The 20,333-nt window shown below is 33.2% G+C and overlaps 1 protein-coding gene across 1 annotated transcript in view; it reads right to left on the bottom strand.

The window, feature by feature from the left end:
- Positions 1 to 8,519: 8,519 nt before the first annotated feature.
- LOC126886467 (zinc finger protein 271-like) overlaps positions 8,520 to 20,333 on the bottom strand; it is a 68,120-nt gene continuing 56,306 nt past the window's right edge. The window contains exon 2 of the mRNA XM_050653418.1: positions 8,520 to 10,436. Coding sequence (XP_050509375.1) covers positions 8,539 to 10,436 — 1,898 coding nt within the window. The 3' untranslated portion in view covers positions 8,520 to 8,538. The remainder of the gene's footprint in view (positions 10,437 to 20,333) is intronic.

The raw sequence follows: 20,333 nt of genomic DNA on the forward strand, positions 1-20,333 counted from the left end.
TCACATAATTTTATTTCTTGATTTTCCTCTACTCGGAGGCTATGTTGGTCTCCTCCGATACTCATGTATTCAGTTTTTTCCATATTCACTTCTAGGCCCCACTCTGTAAACTCTTCTAATAGTTTTCGCATCATGTAACTAAGATCTTCAGAGTCCTGTGCGATGATCACCTGGTCATCCGCAAAGCACAGCGTGTACAAAGTCGAGTCCGTTAGTGGTATGTCTATATTCGTACATTTTTTCTTCCATTTGTTGAGTGCTGCTTCGAGGTATATTTTGAATAGTGTTGGTGAGATACAGCATCCTTGCCTTAGTCCTTTAGTTACTGTGAATCCAGGTGTTATGAGATTTCCCGTTTTAATTCTTGTTGTTTGTTGGTAGTGCAACGTTTTTACGGCTTCAGCCAATTCTACATTTACATTTGTTTTCTCCAGTGCCTCCCATAATTTAACCAGCGGGACACTATCATACGCTTTTCTAAGGTCTACAAACATCAGATGGACTTCTTGGCCACGAGCAACTTTCTTTTCAATTATCTGAATAATGGAGAAAACATGATCTATTATAGATCGACCTGCGCGAAAACCAGCTTGTTCTTCGGCTTCCATATTTTGGTATTCTTCTTCTATTCGATTTTTAGTTTTCCATATATTCTGCTGATACTACTAGTGACTGCAATTCCTCTATAGTTTTCAGGTTTTGATTTAGTGGCTTTTTGTGGATAGTGCTCAGATGTGACTCTTTCCATTCTTCAGGTATTTCATGGTTATTCAAGCCTTGCTGGAAAAGTTGTCTTAGCCGCTTAATTAGAACTTTAGATCCATATGTGATGAGTTCCGGAGCTATATTTCCTGGGCCCGGTGATTTGCCATTCTTCAACTGTTTACATATGGTTTCGACTTCTCTTTAATTTACTCTGATTGGTGATCCTATCAACCTGACGCTTTGTATACCGTTGGATTGTATCTGTTTGAAGGGCTCTCTTGTCTCTGTTAGTAAATCTTCAAAGTATCCTTCCCAAGTTTGTGGTGATATGGACTGAATAATGTCTTTCTTTTTGTCGTTTCTTAAATTTTTTAATAGTTTCCAACTTTCTGAACTTTGGCTTCCACCTATGTATGTATGTAGCATGTACACTTTTTTGTCCAGGATTCGTTTTTCTTTTGACATATTTTTCTCCTGACCCTCGCTTGCATTCTTTTATAATGTATTCTGTCTTCCACGTTTTTTGTGTTCAGATATTTTTGATACAATTCTCTTGTCTTTGTTATTTCCTTCGAAATATCTTGATCCCACCAATACGTTTTTCGATGTACGGTTTTTTCATATCGCCCTAGTGCTTCTAAGGCAGCGGCGTGTATACATTCTTTGATGTTTTCGTATGACTGTCTGGTATTATCTTCCGTTTCAATTAGTTTTTCTTCCAGTCTACGTTTATATAGGTTTTTAACACTTTCTTGGTGTAAACTATTCAAATTGTATCGTACTTCTTGGAGCTGTTCATTTGAATGATTACCTTGCTGCGTTTATTTTTCTATTTTCAGTGGAAATGAAATATCTGAACGTAGGAGATAGTAGTCACTGCCGCAAATTGGTCCTCTACATGCTCTCACATCTTTTGTTTTCAGTCGACTTTTTTGTTTAAGAATGATATAGTCTATAACTGATTTTAAGTTGCGTGTTTCCCGAGTCCACGTATATTTATGAATATTTCTATGCTGGAAATATCCATTCATTATTCTAAGTCCATTCTGGTCGCAGATATCTATTAACCTTTCTACGTTATTGTTTGTGTTATCTACTGCCAACTACTTTGTCGTTGTGTCTGCCAACTACTTTGTCGTTGTTCTTTTTCCCGACTCTGCTGTTGAGGTCTCCTAGGATTATTATTTCTCTCGTGTTTCCCACCTTTGTGATTTCTTCACTCAGGTGTTCGAAAAAGTTATCTTTCACATTTACAATAGCATCGTCGTTGATTGCATATACTCCCAGAATCGTCATTCTGTATCCTTTTATACACATATTCATTTTTATCATTCTTTCATTGATGCCTTCCCATGATGTTATGTATTTTCTGAAGCGACGGTGTACCATAATTGAGACTCCTTGTTGAGCTCTACGTTCTTTTGTTACTCCGATGTAGAAATGGTCGTATTTACCTAGATTTTCCGATCCTTGACCTTTCAGTTTGGTTTCCGTAATAACAGCTATGTCTATCTTCATATTGTTCAGTTCTTCTAAGACTTCTCGAGTTTTCTTTGAGATCCCTTGGACGTTCCATGTCGCAAAAATCATTTTCCTTTTCCGTAGCATTTTTCGTCGTCGTATATCAGTCCTGTTCCGAGGCCGGATTTTTTAACCTTTAAGATTTTTGACGAGTACCGAGGGGTTAGCCCAATGCCTCAACCCCCCAACTTGGAGGGCCAGGGTTTGATTTTGGAGTGTTCCTTCTCCTAGACGGTTTGCTTTCACTGCAGCTTAAGAGTATCGCCTGCCCTTTAATTTTATACGAACCCTAAAATCGGGGGTCGCCACTTCTATTTATTTTTCCTATATATTCTATATTTGTTTATATTCTTTACTATAAGTATCTGTTTTATTATACAGTACAACCTGTCATATCCGGAACTATCATATCCGGACCTCTCGATATCCGGACGGTTCTGCGCCGTCCAGATCTACCGAAATCTACCGAGAAAGGCAGTCCTGCTGTTGGACAACGCACTAAAAGAAGAACTAAAAGATGGCGAAATAATGTATTATAGAATCTATAAAACGTGTCTATCGACGAAAGTTATTGACGGCGTTGATTACTGGAATTTATGAAGGAGAAAACGTTTCAGAGACTGTAAAAGAAGTAGTGGTCTTGATATCCTGATTTTTTCATATCCGGATCGGTCTGTCGCCACATTGATCCGGATATGGCAGGTTTTACTGTATTTATTATTTACTTTAACGTAAGATTATAAGTTAATTCTTGTTCTCTGTTTCTTAAGTTTTTATTTATTTAAGTACATTGAATATTAATTTGTTTTGTTGTATAATCCACGTTTACAATAATTATGTGATCTATTTAATTTAAAATGGATTCAGGATTTTTTGAAGTGAAAACTTCTTTAGGGACGTTGTGCGATTTTTGGAGAGGGGAAAAAGCATTGAATTCGCGACCGTCATCGCTTATACTATATATTATGTGTATGTATGTATAAATTTTGTAGAGGTATTTAAATTTAAAATAAATGTAAGACCTATTTTAGGATGGGGAAAAAGGATTGATTTCGCGACCGTCATTGCTTCGGCGAAATAAATTTTGTACATATTATAGGTATATTATGTGTATATATACAGTGTGTCCACGGTACAGAAAATGCACAAGAAAATAAAGGAAATCACAAATACACAGCGAAAAAAGAGAGATAGCCTTCTTAAAGACATAAATGGAAAAATTATTATAGAAGTCAAAGAGAAATTAAAAAAGTGGAAGACATACATAACAGATCTGTTTGAGGATAATAGACAAGAACCGGAAGAAATCGACAGCGAAACGGGACCAGAGATCATAATGGATGAAATCGAACAAGCAATACGAAACGCAAAAAACGGAAAAACTGTAGGTCCAGACGAAATACCTGCAGAATTACTGAAATGTCTAGACGATGAAACTCTACCGGTACTACTGGATCTGTTTAATGAAGTATATAAAACCGGAAAAATCCCTCAGAAATGGTTGGTGTCCACCTTTGTAACAATACCAAAAACAATATACACCAAAGATTGTTCGGACTATAGGACAATATCACTAATAAGCCATACCCTCAAAATATTTCTAAAGGTGATTCATGGAAGATTATACAGAAAGCTAGAATATGATATGGATGATACCCAATTTGGGTTCCGCAAAGGACTTGGAACAAGAGAGGCATTGTTTGCGTTTAATGTCCTCTCTCAAAGATGTTTAGATATGAACCTGGATATTTATTCCTGTTTCATCGACTTCGAAAAAGCGTTCGACAGGGTCCGACATGAAAAACTAATAGAATTATTGAAAAACAGAGATATAGACAGACGAGATTTACGAATTATCATCAATCTGTATTGGAATCAAAAGGCCAATATAAAGATAGAAGAACAGGAGTCCGAGAATATTGATATAAAGAGAGGAGTAAGACAGGGTTGTGTTCTGTCGCCGCTACTGTTTAACCTGTACAGTGAAACCATATTTCAGGAAGCGATAGCGGAGCTAAGTGATGGAATCTCTATAAACGGAAGAATAGTAAATAACATAAGATTCGCTGATGACACCGTTATAATGGTAGACACCCTGGAATCACTACAAGAATTGCTACGGACTAAAAATAAACAAGAAAAAAACTAAATTTATGATTGTCTCAAAAACAGAACATGGAAATGAAAGGTTAATGATAGAAGGTTAATAGAAAATAGAAGGTCAAATAGAAAAAGTTAAGACATACAAATATCTGGGAACCTGGGTTGATGACACAAATGACCAAAGCAAAGAAATTAAAGTCCGAATTGAAACTGCAAGGCAAGCATTTATAAAAATGAAGACACTGCTTACAAACAAAGACCTTCAGTTGCCTCTCAGATTGAGGGCTCTAAGATGCTACATATTTTCTATATTGCTATACGGAATGGAAGCTTGGACATTGAAGAGACAACACATAAGAAGAATAGAAGCGTTCGAAATGTGGTGTTACAGAAGAATATTGAAAATTCAGTGGGTTCAAAGGATTACCAATGTTGAAGTGCTACGACGTTTAAATAAGGAGTTAGAAATTATGAAAAGTATAAAAACTAGGAAACTGGAATATTTGGGTCACATTACCAGAGGAGAAAAATATGAGTTGCTGAGAATTATTATGCAAGGAAGGATCCAAGGAAGAAGAGGCATCGGAAGAAGACGCATCTCCTGGCTGAGGAACCTTAGAGAATGGTTTAACTGTAGTCAATTACAACTATTCAGAGCAGCAGCCAACAAAGTGACCATAGCTATTATGATATCCAACCTCCGATAGGAGAGGGAACATTAAGAAGAAGAGGTGTCCACGGTTGGGGTGCCCAAGAGGAAAAACTTTTTTATTTTCAATTTTAGCGAAAAATGTCATTCTTGATAAAAAGTTTTGCTTGTTCTAAAACCCCATAAAACAAAATAAAATTCAAGTTTTTTAAATCCTGCTTAATTTTGTAGCCAATGTATATATTTAAATTTAAAATAAAATGTAAAACCTATTTTAGGATGGGGAAAAAGGATTTATTTCGCGACTGTCATCGCGACCGTCATCTCTTCGTCGAAATAAATTTTGTACGCATCTATATTATGTGTATGTATACATAAATTGTATAGAAGTATTTAAATTTAAAATAAATGGAAATCCTATTTTTGGATAGGGGAAAAAGGATTTATTTCGCGACCGTCATCTCTTCGGCGAAATAAATTTTGTAGGTATATTTATTAATTATGTGTATGTATATATAAATTGTGTAGAAGTATTTAAATTTAAAATAAATATAAAATCTATTTTGGGACTGGGAAAAAGGATTGATTTCGCGACCGTCATCGCTTCGACTAAATAAATTTTGTACGTATATGATTATAATGTACGTATAATAATAGTAATATTATTGAAGTGAAGTCTTTAGGGACTTTGTGCACTTTTTGGATGGGGAAAAAGTATTGAAGTAGCGACCGTCATTGCTTCTACGAAATAAATTTTTGAAGTGAACACTTCTTTAAGGACGTTGTGCACTTTTTAGATGGGGAAAAGTATTGAATTAGCGACCGTCATCGCCTTGGCGAAATAAATTTTTGAAGTGAAAAGTTTTTAGGGACGTGCACTTTTTAGATGGGGAAAAATAATTAAATTAGCGACCGCCATTGCTTCGACAAAATAAATGTTTGAAGTGAAAACTTCTTTAGGGGCGTTGTGTACTTTTTAGATGGGGAAAAAGTGTTGAAATAGCGACTGTCATTGCTTCGACGAAATAAATTTTTGAAGTGAAAACTTCTTTAGGGACGTTGTGCACTTTTTGGATGGGAGAAAGTATTAAATTAGCGACCGTCATCGCTTCGACGAAATAAATATTTAAACTGAAAACTTTTTGAGGGACGTTGTTCGTTTTTTGGATGGGGAAAAGGCATTAAATTAGCGACCGTCATCGCTTCGACGAAATAAATTTTTGAATTAAAAATTTCTTTAGGGAGGTTGTACACTTCTTGGATGGGGAAAAAGTATTGAATTTGCGACCGTCATCACTTCGCTGTAATACATTTTGTACGTATATAAATTATGTGTATGTATACATAAATAATAGCATGGGGCATACGCATTGAGTATATGATATAGGTATAGCACTTCTTTTTGGATGGGGAAAAACCATTGAGCTCGTAATTTATATACTATAAGAAGTTTTCACTCCTGTCTGCACTCCCAGGAGTGCCTTCATTTTTTTTTATACTTTGGCAACTATGCCAACTTAGATCTCTGGCGTAGATAATGACGTGCAACGGTAAGTAAATTAGAAGGACTGTATCTAATTTAAAAATTACAATATCATATTAAGAGGATCGGTACGTATTTTCGGCTGCAATGCTATTCAAATGGGGATTCATTTTTTTCGGATCCTGAAGAAACTAATACGTATTTTCGAAAAATTTAAACGCAGAATGAAAGATTACGTTATTAGCGAGGGCCAAAAGTCCCTGAGAACTTCTGTAATGTTTATTTTAATTTTAACTATTTATAATGGGAAATAAGCCACAATATTATTAAAAATGATTTTTATTAACGTTTCGTTTCAGACTCAAGTTTATTTTAATAAGTTACAGGGGTGAAAAATTAAAAAAAAAAATGTAGTGTGATTTTAATTTCAAAGATCTCATTCGAAAGAAACTTCTTATATATTCTAAGGGACTTTCGGCCCTCGATAATAATTTAGTCTTTCATTTTGTGTTTAAATTTTTTAAAAATATGTATTAGTTTTTTCAGGATTCGAAAAAAATGGACACCATGTCCGTGGAAATCGAACATTCGCTATCTTTGTCATACAACGCACTCATTCGAATATAATGTTATGACAAGACTCAAGACAGTGACAAGTAGAGATGTGCCCGACCCGCTATTTTGATATAGCAGTTCATTCTGCTACTGCTTTTTAACGCTTTTACGATGATAATAAAATCAATCAAAGAGTTGTTTATTAAATAGTATTGATAGTGTATTTGAAAAATAATAATTGATTTAAGGCGTACAATTAATAAAAAGTTATTTATTGTTTATATATTATTTATGAAAAATCCAAGTATTTTAAGTCATTAAAGTTCAAATAAAGGAAATTATTTTATAAGAGTTTGTTCCGATAGTAACCGTAAATAGGTACGAGTTTAGCTATAAAGTAAAGTGCCCATGGTGGCATAAAATGTAGTAAATGCTAATGCTTCAAGTACGTACTACATTTTTGAAGATTTCACTACACTTAAAAAGCATTTGCTTTCTCCGTAGTATTTGCTACTATTTACCAGCCTACATAGAAGAATGTACTACGCTTATGAAGTATATGTGCTTGTTTAGTAGTATTTTGCTTCAGTTTAAGTGAAGTTGGTGGGTGGACGTCTTCGGCGTAGGTATTTTTTTGTTACAATATGGCAGCATTTATAAATGTGTGTCATAGAAAAATTTACAAACTAAGAAGAAGATTCTTAATTTTTGGGGTCACTCTTTTATTAAATAAAATTTAATAATTGTGAAGAAGATTAACAAATAACAATTGTTCATTTTTCTATTCTTCGCCTATTTCTATTCTATTCGCTTTTTATTAACACATTTCTTGTAACAACGTCCCATATTTTAAGTTACGCAAATAAAGAAATAAATAAAGTCTTTATGAATTAATTGAGTAATACTACATTTATACAACGCAGTTCTTCACAAGTTCAAACCTTATCTAAGCTTTAAATGGTAACAGTACATTATTAAAATAACTTTACAACTTTTTTTCTTTTTCAACTATTTGTATAGTATATAAATAATGGTAACCACTGAATACATAATTAGTGAAAAAATAATCCTATCATTTATACAAGTAAAGGTTATCCAAGAACATTCAAAAACTGAACGAAACCGAAATGGCCATCTCTACCTTTCTAATGACAATGTCACTGTCAACCTAATGTTTACATCTGCAGTTTACATACCAGTGAGAATTTTACATGTAATTTGCCGTGTAAAGACAGAAAAAGTAGGGATAGCCTTAAAATATTTGCGAATTATGTACCCATAGCCTTAATATATTTTCGTTTTTGGCGCCGAAACTAGCATTGACTTTAAATGGCCAGTAGCGAAAGGAATAAACTCGTGTCGAGTCCATTTTCGAATTGCCTCCCTGTGGGGCGTGGGCCACACGTTTGGAAACACTGGGTTAGACTAATAAGGTGTTTATCCAGTGTTAACTCTCAAAATGTACTTTCAAATTACTTGCTATATTAAATTGCTTAGAACAAATTACACAATTGTGAGGTTTTTATTCAGTGTGCACTTTTAAAAAATGCCTTTTTAAAGAACGTGCTACACTAAATTGCTTAAAACAAATTTCACACTTGAGAGGATTTTCTCCAGTGTGCACTATCAAATGTTTTTTCAAATTACTTGTTACAGAAAACTGCTTAAAACAAATTTGACACTTGTGAGGTTTTTCTCCGGTATGCACTCTTAAATGTACTTTAATATCACTTGAGCGTCTAAATTGCTTAAAACAAATTTCACACTTGTGAGGTTTTTCTCCAGTATGCTCTCGTAAATGAACTTTTAAATTACTCGCTTGACTAAATTGCTTAAAACAAATTTCACACTCGTGAGGCTTTTCTCCAGTGTGTGTTCTTAAATGAGCTTTGAAAAGATGTGTTTCACTAAATTGCTTAAAACAAATTTCACACTTGTGAAGTTTTTCTCCAGTGTGCAACCTCATGTGTTGTTTCATATGACCTAGTTGAGAAAACTGCTTAAAACAAATTTCACACTTGTGAGGTTTTTCTCCAGTATGCACTCGTAAATGTACTTTAATATCACTTAAGCGTCTAAATTGTTTAAAACAAATTTCACACTTGAGAGATTTTTCTCCAGTGTGCACTATCAAATGTTTTTTCAAATTACTTGTTACAGAAAACTGCTTAAAACAAATTTGACACTTGTGAGGTTTTTCTCCGGTATGCACTCTTAAATGTACTTTAATATCACTTAAGCGTCTAAATTGCTTAAAACAAATTTCACACTTGTGAGGTTTTTCTCCAGTATGCACTCGTAAATGAACTTTTAAATTACTCGCTTGACTAAATTGCTTAAAACAAATTTCACACTCGTGAGGCTTTTCTCCAGTGTGTGTTCTTAAATGAGCTTTGAAAAGATGTGTTTCACTAAATTGCTTAAAACAAATTTCACACTTGTGAAGTTTTTCTCCAGTGTGCAACCTCATATGTTGTTTCATATGACCTAGTTGAGAAAACTGCTTAAAACAAATTTCACACTTGTGAGGTTTTTCTCCAGTATGCACTCGTAAATGAACTTTTAAATTACTCGCTTGACTAAATTGCTTAAAACAAATTTCACACTCGTGAGGCTTTTCTCCAGTGTGTGTTCTTAAATGAGATTTGAAAAGATGTGTTTCACTAAATTGCTTAAAACAAATTTCACACTTGTGAAGTTTTTCTCCAGTGTGCACTCTCAAATGTTGTTTCATATGACCTAGTTGAGAAAACTGTTTCAAACAAATTTCACACTTGTGAGGTTTTTCTCCACTGTGCACTATCAAATGTCGTTTCAACTTACTTGATGTAATAAACTGCTTAAAACAAATTTTACACTTGTGAGGTCTTTCTCCTGTATGCAATCTCAAATGTACTTTAAAATTACTTGCGTCTCTAAATTGCTTAAAACAAATTTCACACTTGTGAGGTGTTTCTCCATTGTGCACCCTCAAATGTCTTTTCAAATTACATTCTTCACTAAATTGCTTAAAACAAATTTCACACTTGTAAGATTTTTCTCCAGTGTGTACTCTCAAATGTGTTTTCAACTTACATGCTTGATTAAATTGCTTAAAACAAATTTCACATTTGTGAGTTTTTTCTCCATTGTGCACTCTCAAATGTACTTTCATCTCATTTGCTGTAATAAACTGCTTAAAACAAAATTTACACTTGTGAGGTTTTTCTTCAGTGTGTGTTGTCAAATGGGCTTTGAAAGTACCTGGCTGATTAAATCGCTCAAAACAAATTTCACACTTATTAGCTTTTTCGCCAGTCAGAACTTTCCTATTTTTATTTAGTGTTTTTCCTTCAGCATGTGGATTCATATAATTTTCTTCGTAAGATGAATGTTCAATTAGTGTCTCTGTAATTTCCATCTTGTTCTCTTGCAGACAATCTAAAAATCAAAGTGACTATAATATAAACATTTGAGCACAAGGGAAAATAGATGTAAAAACAAATAAATGTAATAATCAAATTAACAGTTATTAAATTGCAAGGCAATGCAGAGCAACAGGGGGGGCAAACAGAAACAAACAACAGAACTACTAGCAAGAATTGAAGCAATATGTAAAACATAACTATGAGAGAGAAATAACACAAACACCGAAAAATGCAGGCAGTCTAGTGATGATGACCATAATACTTCACTCGATTCCTTACTGGACGATTTGATTGCTTTGTATTTGAAACACAAAAAGACTTCTCACGACTATATTCCCATATTGATTAATCAGATTAGTGCAGGCTGTATCGTCACCCCTGTAGGTAAATTACTCAGATTCGTTTATTTTGATCAAACTTACTCAAAAAGAGGTCCTTATAACAAATCCACAGGATGCCGCGGTCGGAAAATTGTTTAAATTTTTTTAAACATTCAAAAAATAAATTTTTTCAATTCGTACAAATATTTTTTAAATTCTTTGGGTCATTATCACTATTATGAGCAAAAAAGGTTTCTTGTGATTTTTGTCTAAAATTGATTGTTAACTTATACGCGATTTAAAATTACAAAAACGGGAAAATGACCATTTTCAAGGAACTCACGTTTAAAAATATTATTATGAAAGTCAGAAAGTGACTAAATCAAAATTTAAAACCCCCCTATATTATCCTGAAGAAATTTGTGTCATTAATTTATTACTAACCTGTTATTTTTAATTATTAACAATGAGCGCTAACAGCGTATTGAGGCGGCCGTTAATGTTAGTGCGAAAGAGATTAGACCAGGCTGTATCGTCGTCCCGTTAGGTAAATTATTCCGATTCGTTTTTTTGCACAAACTTACTCAAAAAGAGGTCCTTATAACTTTTAAATTTTGATTTAGTCACTTTCTGACTTTCATAATAATATTTTTAAACGTGAGTTCCTTGAAAATGGTCATTTTCGCGTTTTTCTAATTTTAAATGATGTATAACTCGACAACAATCAATTTTAGACAAAAATCACAAGAAACCTTTTTTGCTCATAATGACCCAAAGAATTTAAAAAATATTTGTACGAATTAAAAAAATTTATTTTTTGAATTTGTTTAAAAAATTTTCCGACCGCGGCACCTTGTGGATTTGTTGTAAGGACCTCTTTTTGAGTAAGTTTGTGCAAAAAAAAACGAATCGAAATAATTTACCTAACGGGATCGACGATACAGCTGGACTAGATAGTTATTTTAACTCTATGTTAGATGAACGAGGAAACGCGAAAGAAATAAAAGGACAAAAACCTTATGAAATTTTTATTTATGTACAAAGTGAACCAAAAAATACAATAGTTATAAAATATATAATGAACATTTTTTTGTTTTTATAATACAAATATGCGCGGGCTTGTACTATTTTTCGAAAACACTTTGAAACTCTATTACATATTACAAGGAAAATCGTCTACTTCCTTAAACTACGCTAACTAAAATAAACCTTCCAGGATGATGAAAAATTAAATAACAGCTTATGTTTCATTTCAGTTCCGAGGTGATCCACCATAGTGATGTAACGAATATTCGTATTCGCATTCGCGAATATACGCATGTTTTCGTATATTCGCATTTGCAAAATTTGTGCGAATGTTTTGCGAATATGAATATCAGAAAAAAATAATTAGATTAATAAAATTAAAACCTATTCTCTTTCACATCTTTTTTTATTAAAAAAAGGTAACCTAACCTCGTATAATCAGATTATCAGCCTTCACGTTGTTTTATTATTTGGTATAATGTAATAAAGCTTAAGATTCAGATTGATTTACACTAAATATCAATTAAGGTTGATCTGAACCCCCCCAAAAAAAACTTTGAAGTTCAAAAATTTTGAAAAAATTTGAGAAGGTGTATGTGATTACTAGAAGTATTTTGACAAATTTTGAGCAAACTTCATGTTTTCGTTTTCGAAAAAACTCAAAAATACTCTTTTTTTCCAAGTATAAAACGGGAAAACCAAACATACAATTTTGTTCATTTTCTTACAGGATAAAGATATAATCCTAAGAAATACTTATGAATTTTTTGAAAATTTTTGATCTTACAGTTTTGCCACAATAGGAAAAAATAATATGTTTTGGCTTATAATAAAGCTACCGGTAAGAAATCGGACAAAATTTTAATAACAACATATATAAAACTGTAAGAGTGGAAAATATTTGCAATAAAATGTTCAATATCTTTTCCTAAACATATGAAAAATCTCGTTAAACAAGAATTATATCTTGAATTGCCGCTGTGAATTTGGGCCGCCATGACGTGGCTCCACCTACACCATCGGTAATATTTATTTTCGATAGATAGCAGTACCTTCTGCTAGAATCGCGTCAAACAGAACTTTATCCTAGCAGCGTTGCCATATCAATTACTTTGTACAACAAAATGTTTTATTGTATTATAGTTAGTAGGTAATATAATATAGATATAAGCCTACTATAACGTCTATTTATAACGCATCAACGTGACCTTCTGAAATTAATTTAACTACTGTTCCTGAAATATTGTCAGTCCCCTTTCCCCTTGGCCGTATTAGATTTTGATATATTTGGGGCCGGTACTTTCTGTCTCGATTAAACCCGAGTTGGCTTTTTAATGTTTTTAAGTAACATAAGTTGTCTTTTTTATTTGTATTTTTTCATGTATCTCTGAAGCTTTGTATTTGACTATATTTTGAATTGGAGCATAAATAGTCTTCTTTTGTCAAATAGTTTTTCTAATAACTACCATCCATGGTGTTTCTCTTTTGTCGCACTTATGTTTATTAAAGATTTTAATTTAAACCATTATTTTATCTTTAAAATTTTCCTTGTTCATTACTTTTTGCATTTGTGGTGAGCTAAATTTAAAGGAAAACAATTGGACGATAATTAAATAGATATGGAGTAAGAGTAAATAAATAACCACTTAGAAAATTACCAAAAGGCAACGAACTTGAATGAAACCAGAGAAAATTTTGCCGGAAATAATTTTCTCTCGAATGATATTCGACAAGACTATTTCACGAGACAATTAATGCACCATATCAACGAAATATAATCTTTATTTATTTATTTATCTTTATTTATTATCTGTCATAATTTTTTCGCTGAGATTTCACGTCGTTAATGAGTTTTGTCAGTAGGAAACAGTCTAGTGAAATAGTCACCTTCATATTAAAAATAAAAAAAGGATCAATATAAAAGGAATAATAACAATCAATTTTAAAAATCTTACATCTATATCGATTTCTTCTACATATGTACAAAAACAACAGAAATAAATAAATATTAGCGAAGACAAAAGAAAAAATGTGTTGACACTTAATAATATGTTAAATAAACGTATTGATTAGTCTGATGCAAGTAGAACTAAAACTGTTATGTTATTGTGCTAATCTGGATCGGTATAAATTAGATGAGAAAGAAAAAAATCTAATAAACAGTTTCTTTGAGACCAGGAAGAGAAAGAGTATGGAATATTAGAAAATGAAAACGGCGCGGCAGAATAATCATCGATAAAGAAGTAAAAAAGGAAACGCGATAACGATATCTAGAACAATTGTTTTATCTGATAAGACACGAAGAAAAGCCAGAAATTGCTATCAAAACAAAAAATATAGTAAAGCAGTGTGGATTGTTTGTGTGCTTGGAAAAAGGTTATCGGTTTTTATGAGCTTCCCCGGACGGGTTAGTAGGTGATAATAAGATTGTGGAAGTTAAGTGACTGTATTCAGCCCGAGAATATACACCTCTAGAAACAGCCAAATCCATAAAAACATGTAGCTTGTCAAGTGAATGTCCCTAAAGAAAACAATAATTTCTTCTTTAGCCTGTTTGCATCCACTCCTCGACAAAGGCCTCCCATGAGTTCTCCACTCTTCTCTGTTTTGTGTTATTTGGTACCATCGTAGCCATCGTTTTTGTGGTCTTCCTCTGCTACTACTATGCTCGCGTGGTCTCCAATATACAATGTTCTCGTCCACCTTTCGTTGTTTTGCCGTGCCACGTGTCCTATCCAGTTCCATTTCATTTGCGCAATTCTTCCAATTACATATTCCACCTTCGTTCTGTTTCGTACGTCCCATTTCGAATATGTTCTCTCAGAGATACTCCTAACATAGCTCGTTCGATGGCCCTCTGTGTTCTTAATCTATTGGCTGATAACCCTGTAAGTGTCACGGTATCCACTCCATCAGTCATAACTGGTAGAATACAACTGTTGAATACCCTTTTTCTAGATTTATTGGTAACTTTTTGTTTTTCAACACATCACTGAGTCTTGCAACTGTTGCCCAAGTAATTTGGATTTTTCTAGTTATCTCTGCCGTTTGATTCTGTTTGCCTAGCTTGATCGTGTGACTCTTCGACAGTTTCGATCTCACTTGCATCTAAGTCCATTCTGATATTTTGATTTGTCATCACTTTTGTTTTATTTTAATTTATTTTTAAACCGCCTTTCTCAGATTCCTGTTTAAGCATCTTTAGTATGTAGATTAGTTCTTCTGTAGATTAGTAAAATTTAAGTGACAATTTAACTTTTTCTTTTAAGACATAAGGCATCTTCTAATGCAAGAGTAAATAATTCTATATTCTATTATCTTAATATTCTAACTTATTGGTCTGTAATTTTCGAGTTTGTGTTTGCCTCCTTTATTTTGTAGTAGAAGTAGCTGCGCATTTTGCCAAGTGGTTGGAATAGCAATATCAAAGAGGCACTTCTTCATTAGGATTTTAACTGCCTTCAAGGTAGTTTGACCTCCAGCTCTAACCATCTCTTTTGTTATTCCGTCGTCTCTATATTTTCCATTTTTCATTTGATTTAAGGCATTTATAACTTCCTCGTTAGTAATAAACCATACCATAATAATAACATTAGTAATAAACTATACCATTTATACTACAGCCAACGATCAAATGTGTAATTTGGAAGAGAAGTGTCAGAAGAAATGGAGATAAGGAGAGGGGCCAGGCAAGGTTACATACTGTCGCCGTTATTGTTTAGTGCTTATTCTGAAGAAATCACACAAGAAGCTTTGGTAAACGAGACAGTCGGCATAAAGGTGAATGAAAATTTAATTATTAACATTAGGCATGCCGACGATACAGTCATAATATCAGACAACTTGGAAGACTTAGAAAGAACAATGAACAAAATATTAAGATATATGTGGTGGAGAATACGGACTCTCTCTTAACATCAAAAAACCCAAATTTATGAAAAATAGCAAGAACAACAATACAAATGAAATATTAACGGTAGGCGGCCAGCAGTCTGAGAGAGTAAAAAAATATACTTACTTGGGAACGATAATCACAGAAAATAACGATTAGACTGCAGAAATAAGAGAGAGAATTGAAAAAGCACGTGCCAACTTCGTGAAAATAAAAAAGATTTTATGCAGCAAAGATCTGATACTGGCCCTCAGAATAAGGCTAATTAAATGTTATGTACACAGTGTGCTTTACTATGGAGCTGAATCATGGACATTAAATCAAAATGCAATAAATCGACGGTTCTCTTAGCAAGACAGAGACGAACTAGTTTTGGTGAAATAGTGAAATAGTTTTGAGTATTTTTTTCTGTTAACAGACATTTTTAATATCTTTATTATAACCTTTTGGGTCTTATTCTGCGGTATCTCATGAAACTGATTAGGGTGCGTTCAAGTATTACGTAACGCGATTTTTGAAGATTTTAACCCCCCCCCCCCTACGTAACGCACTCTTATGGGAGTTTATCTATTGCGTAACGCAATTTTTGAAGATTTTTTACCCCCCCTAACCTGCGTTACGTAATACATACTTGAACGGTCCCTTACGCAAAAAGATCTCATGGGAATGAGATTTTTTCCCAAGAAACGCGAGGTTTTCGCCTTGCTTAAACATTTTTGCTGAATTTAAAACAAAATCCTATTATTACATCTACAGATGCATATGAAATATGATACTACATCCATGGTCGTCGTCCCATGTTTACAAAAAACATATTGTTTCCATAAACTATAAGCGCTAAAACAAATTTAGCAATTTCCCTATTCTACTTTGCAAAATTCATAATAGTGTCACAACACTTGATTATACTTTTGACGCACTGTCCGTCAACGTGTTAAAAGGTTTATGTGTATAAACAAAATTTGTGCAATGCAATACATTTTTACATGATTTGTCGACAGTGAATGGAAGAGGTCGTAAAATTTTATTACCATCTTTCAGTTCAGTATGAGATAAGATGAATGCCTGACAAACTGGAATATTTAATATTTATTTACAAAGAAACATAATATGTAATTAGTCTATGTTGTGAGGCCGCTCCCGTCTGAAAAAAAATTCTGATTTGGTTTCTTTGCGAATTCCTATTCAAAAATGTCCCCTTTAAATAAATCACAAGGGTGCCGGCGAAATTTTTGGACAGAAATTGTTTAAAAAATGTTTCTAAACAAATTCACAAGATTACCATTTTTTGTCCAGGAAAATATTTTTTCTTGTTTTTGGGTCATTCTAAGCAAGAAAGATATTTGTCATTTTTCTCAAAAGTTGATAGTTTTCGAGTTAGAGGTGAATTAAAATCTGAAAAATGCGAAAATACACATTTTCGAGGCGTAAAAACTCATATTTAAATTATTATATTTAAGGTTGGCAAGTCCTTAAAGTGAAGTTTAAACATTCATTTTTGAAATTCTGAGTAGTAATCGGGTCTAACTTCAATTTAGACCGTTGTTTTTTAATTGTTAATTATGCGCGTCCATCCGATTTTAATGCCAATGCGGCAGGCTCCATTTCAACAATCTCCTATTTTGCCCTGTAATTTTTTAGGTTTTTTGGATCCTTCTAAAAAAAAAAGATATCTTCTCATTTTTCTGTGAAGTTAACAGTTTTTGAGTTACAAGGGATTTAAAATCTGAAAATTGCGAGAATACACATCGCTTGCTGAGAACATTAGTGACGTAACTTCAAAAACGTAGTTTGTAGCGCCGTAACTATTTCATGTATGGATATTGCACGGAGAATATAATATTATGTTTAAATGTAATACCGCCACATGTTGCGAGTTCTAGGGGTCTTTTACAGAAACGTTTGCACAATATTCCGAAGTATGGGAGAGTTGTAGAAGGAAGTAATAGGACAAACAATTTATGTTTTTATTTAACTATAAACAAATTAAGGAGAAGAGCATGCAAAATATTTTTATGAATACCCTTATTATTGGAGATCGATTTATTCGAACAAGTTGGGCTAAGTCAAAAGATTATAACATCGTTCAGAAAGATAATAGAGGAAATCATCAAAAACGCACAAATAATATAGACGAGAAACTTAAGCAAACCGTCGTAAGAAAACACATAAATAGCTTTGAGCGCGTAGAGTCTCACTATTTAAGAGCTCAAACTCGTAGAGAATTGATCTTGATGGATCATTAACCTTAGCTCAGATGTGTAGATACTACAAAGAGTAACGAGAAGAAAACAGTTGCCATCTGTCAAAAGATGTACATATGAAACATTTTTTAACACAGAATGTAATATCTCTTTTTTTAAACCGACGAAAGATCAGTGCGCAACTTATGAGGTGTATAAACAATGCAATCAAGAAGAAAAATACAAAGGCCAAGAACAATACACACGTCACTTTCGTAGTAAAGGAAGAAGCCGAGAAGAAAAAGCAAAAGATATTACAAAGCCTACATAAAAAATAATAAACTCATAGTAGCTTGCTTCGATTTGCAAGCAGTATTAGAGTTGGCGCAAAACCTCGTGAACCTTGAAAATGCGTATGTATAACCGAAATAAAATGAAGCCTAAAAACATACGACTATTTTATTTGCTGTGAATTGCGCGACAGGGTCCCATCTGCACCCTGATATTTTCAGTAATGTCGAATTCACTCGTTTCGTTCGTATATTGACGTCACCAAATGAATGATTTAGGTTCACGAGATTTTGTAACAGCAATACCTACACATTGCGGAGATATTTGTACATTTTTTTGTAAGTCCTGCCTCAATTGCTTTAATTTTACGATTTTCGAAGTAGCATCCCAAACGGTTCCTGCTTTTTTTGGCACGAAGCCATTGCTATGCGAGGAGAAAATTAAATTGCAACATGCCTCCTAGCTATCGTGAATAAAATGACGCTGAAGACTTTTTTGACTTCAAGTACCTTTCAAAAATTGTTGGGCAAAAATTCACCAAAAATTCGGATAACGAGAAAGTAATATGGAATAATATACAAATTCTTAAAGTAGAAAAGTGTTATCCTACAAAAGTTTTTTACAAAACTAACTTTGACTATGTAACCTATAAAACTATTGACCTTTCTACTCGTCGTTTTTCTGATAATAATAATATTTTAGAGCAATATAACTCAAAACCAGCCTACGAAAAGCCTCCTACTGTAAGAGAGAAAACAAAAGAGCATTTACTGGAATTATGCAAAAAATCTTATTGCAAATATACACTAATCATTTTATTTCAATTTGTTGAGTTAATTTCTTGTAAGTGATTTATAATATACAATTATGATTATTAAATTTATCTAATAAACTACCATTTATAACTTTGTCTGGTTTTTCATTTTTAATCTGTATAATCGTAGCAGTTATGGTTGATGAGTTATTTAAAAAGATAATGCAATACGGTATTGCCAATACCGCCATATCTTACAAATATTTATAACGGTTAAATATTGCTTGTTTTTAAAAAAGATATCCATTCGTGTGCTATTGAATTACTAATATTATAATATTCAATTACTTGTCTTAAAATATCTATTTTGTAGAAGAAGAAAACCGCAGCTGTATCGGTATTGAATGGGATGTGCGATATATTAACATAAATCTGAGCTTTTAAGCTTCGAAAATGCGTATTATCGCATTTTTCAGATTTTAAATCGCCCCTAACTCGAAAACTATCAACTTTTGAGAAAAATTACAAGATACCTTTCTTGTTTAGAATGACCCAAAAAACCTAAAAAACATTTTCCGGAGCAAGAAACCTTTTAAATTTCTTTAAAAAAATTGTTTAAACAATTTCTGGCGAAAAATTTCGCCCTCAGATTTCCTTAAAGGGGACATTTTTGAATAGGAATCCGCAAAGAAACCGAAACATAATTTTCTTTCAGACGGGAGCGGCCTCACAATATGGACTAAATGTGTCTTGCTATTAACATTGTTATTAGGCGTTGATAAAATTAGTGTTTAAACAATTTGGCAACATAGCCAATTGAGCCGATGGGTGTAACGATAAAAAAGTGTTCAGGTTTCTACATATTACTGAGTCATCATGTAGAAATCTACAATTAAGTTGAAAATGTTACCACAATGTTATGCTACAGTAGAGCCATCTCTAGGATCAGAAACAAATTAATTAAGGGTTCATATCAACCTTAACAAAACCTTTCAAAAATAGAAACAAATTAAAAAAACTGAACATTCGCATTCGCGAATGTCGTTATTAGATATTCGCATTCGTATTCGCGAATATTCAAAAAACGACATTCGTTACATCACTAATCCACCATCCCAATACCTACGTTTCTCTCTCCAGACGTCTTGAGTGGGGCTACATGAACACCTTTGAATCGAAACGAAACTCAACTCAGCTGACTATTCAAATAGAAAAGTAAAAATAATTCTGCGCATCGGACACACTAGCGGTAGCGACATCTATTACAGAGAAATGAGAATTCCCAGATCTAAAACAATAAATCTGAAAGTTCTCTCGGAACCACTTCCAGTTAACATCCTTAATATCTGCCTTTTAAAATTTATAAGGAAAGGAGACGACGAATAAAGAAAACGAAAGGGACTCTACAATATGCAGCCATTCAGTTCATTTTACTCATATTTTG

The sequence above is a fragment of the Diabrotica virgifera genome, chromosome 6 (genome assembly GCF_917563875.1).
Source record: "Diabrotica virgifera virgifera chromosome 6, PGI_DIABVI_V3a".
Lineage (NCBI taxonomy): Eukaryota > Metazoa > Arthropoda > Insecta > Coleoptera > Chrysomelidae > Diabrotica > Diabrotica virgifera.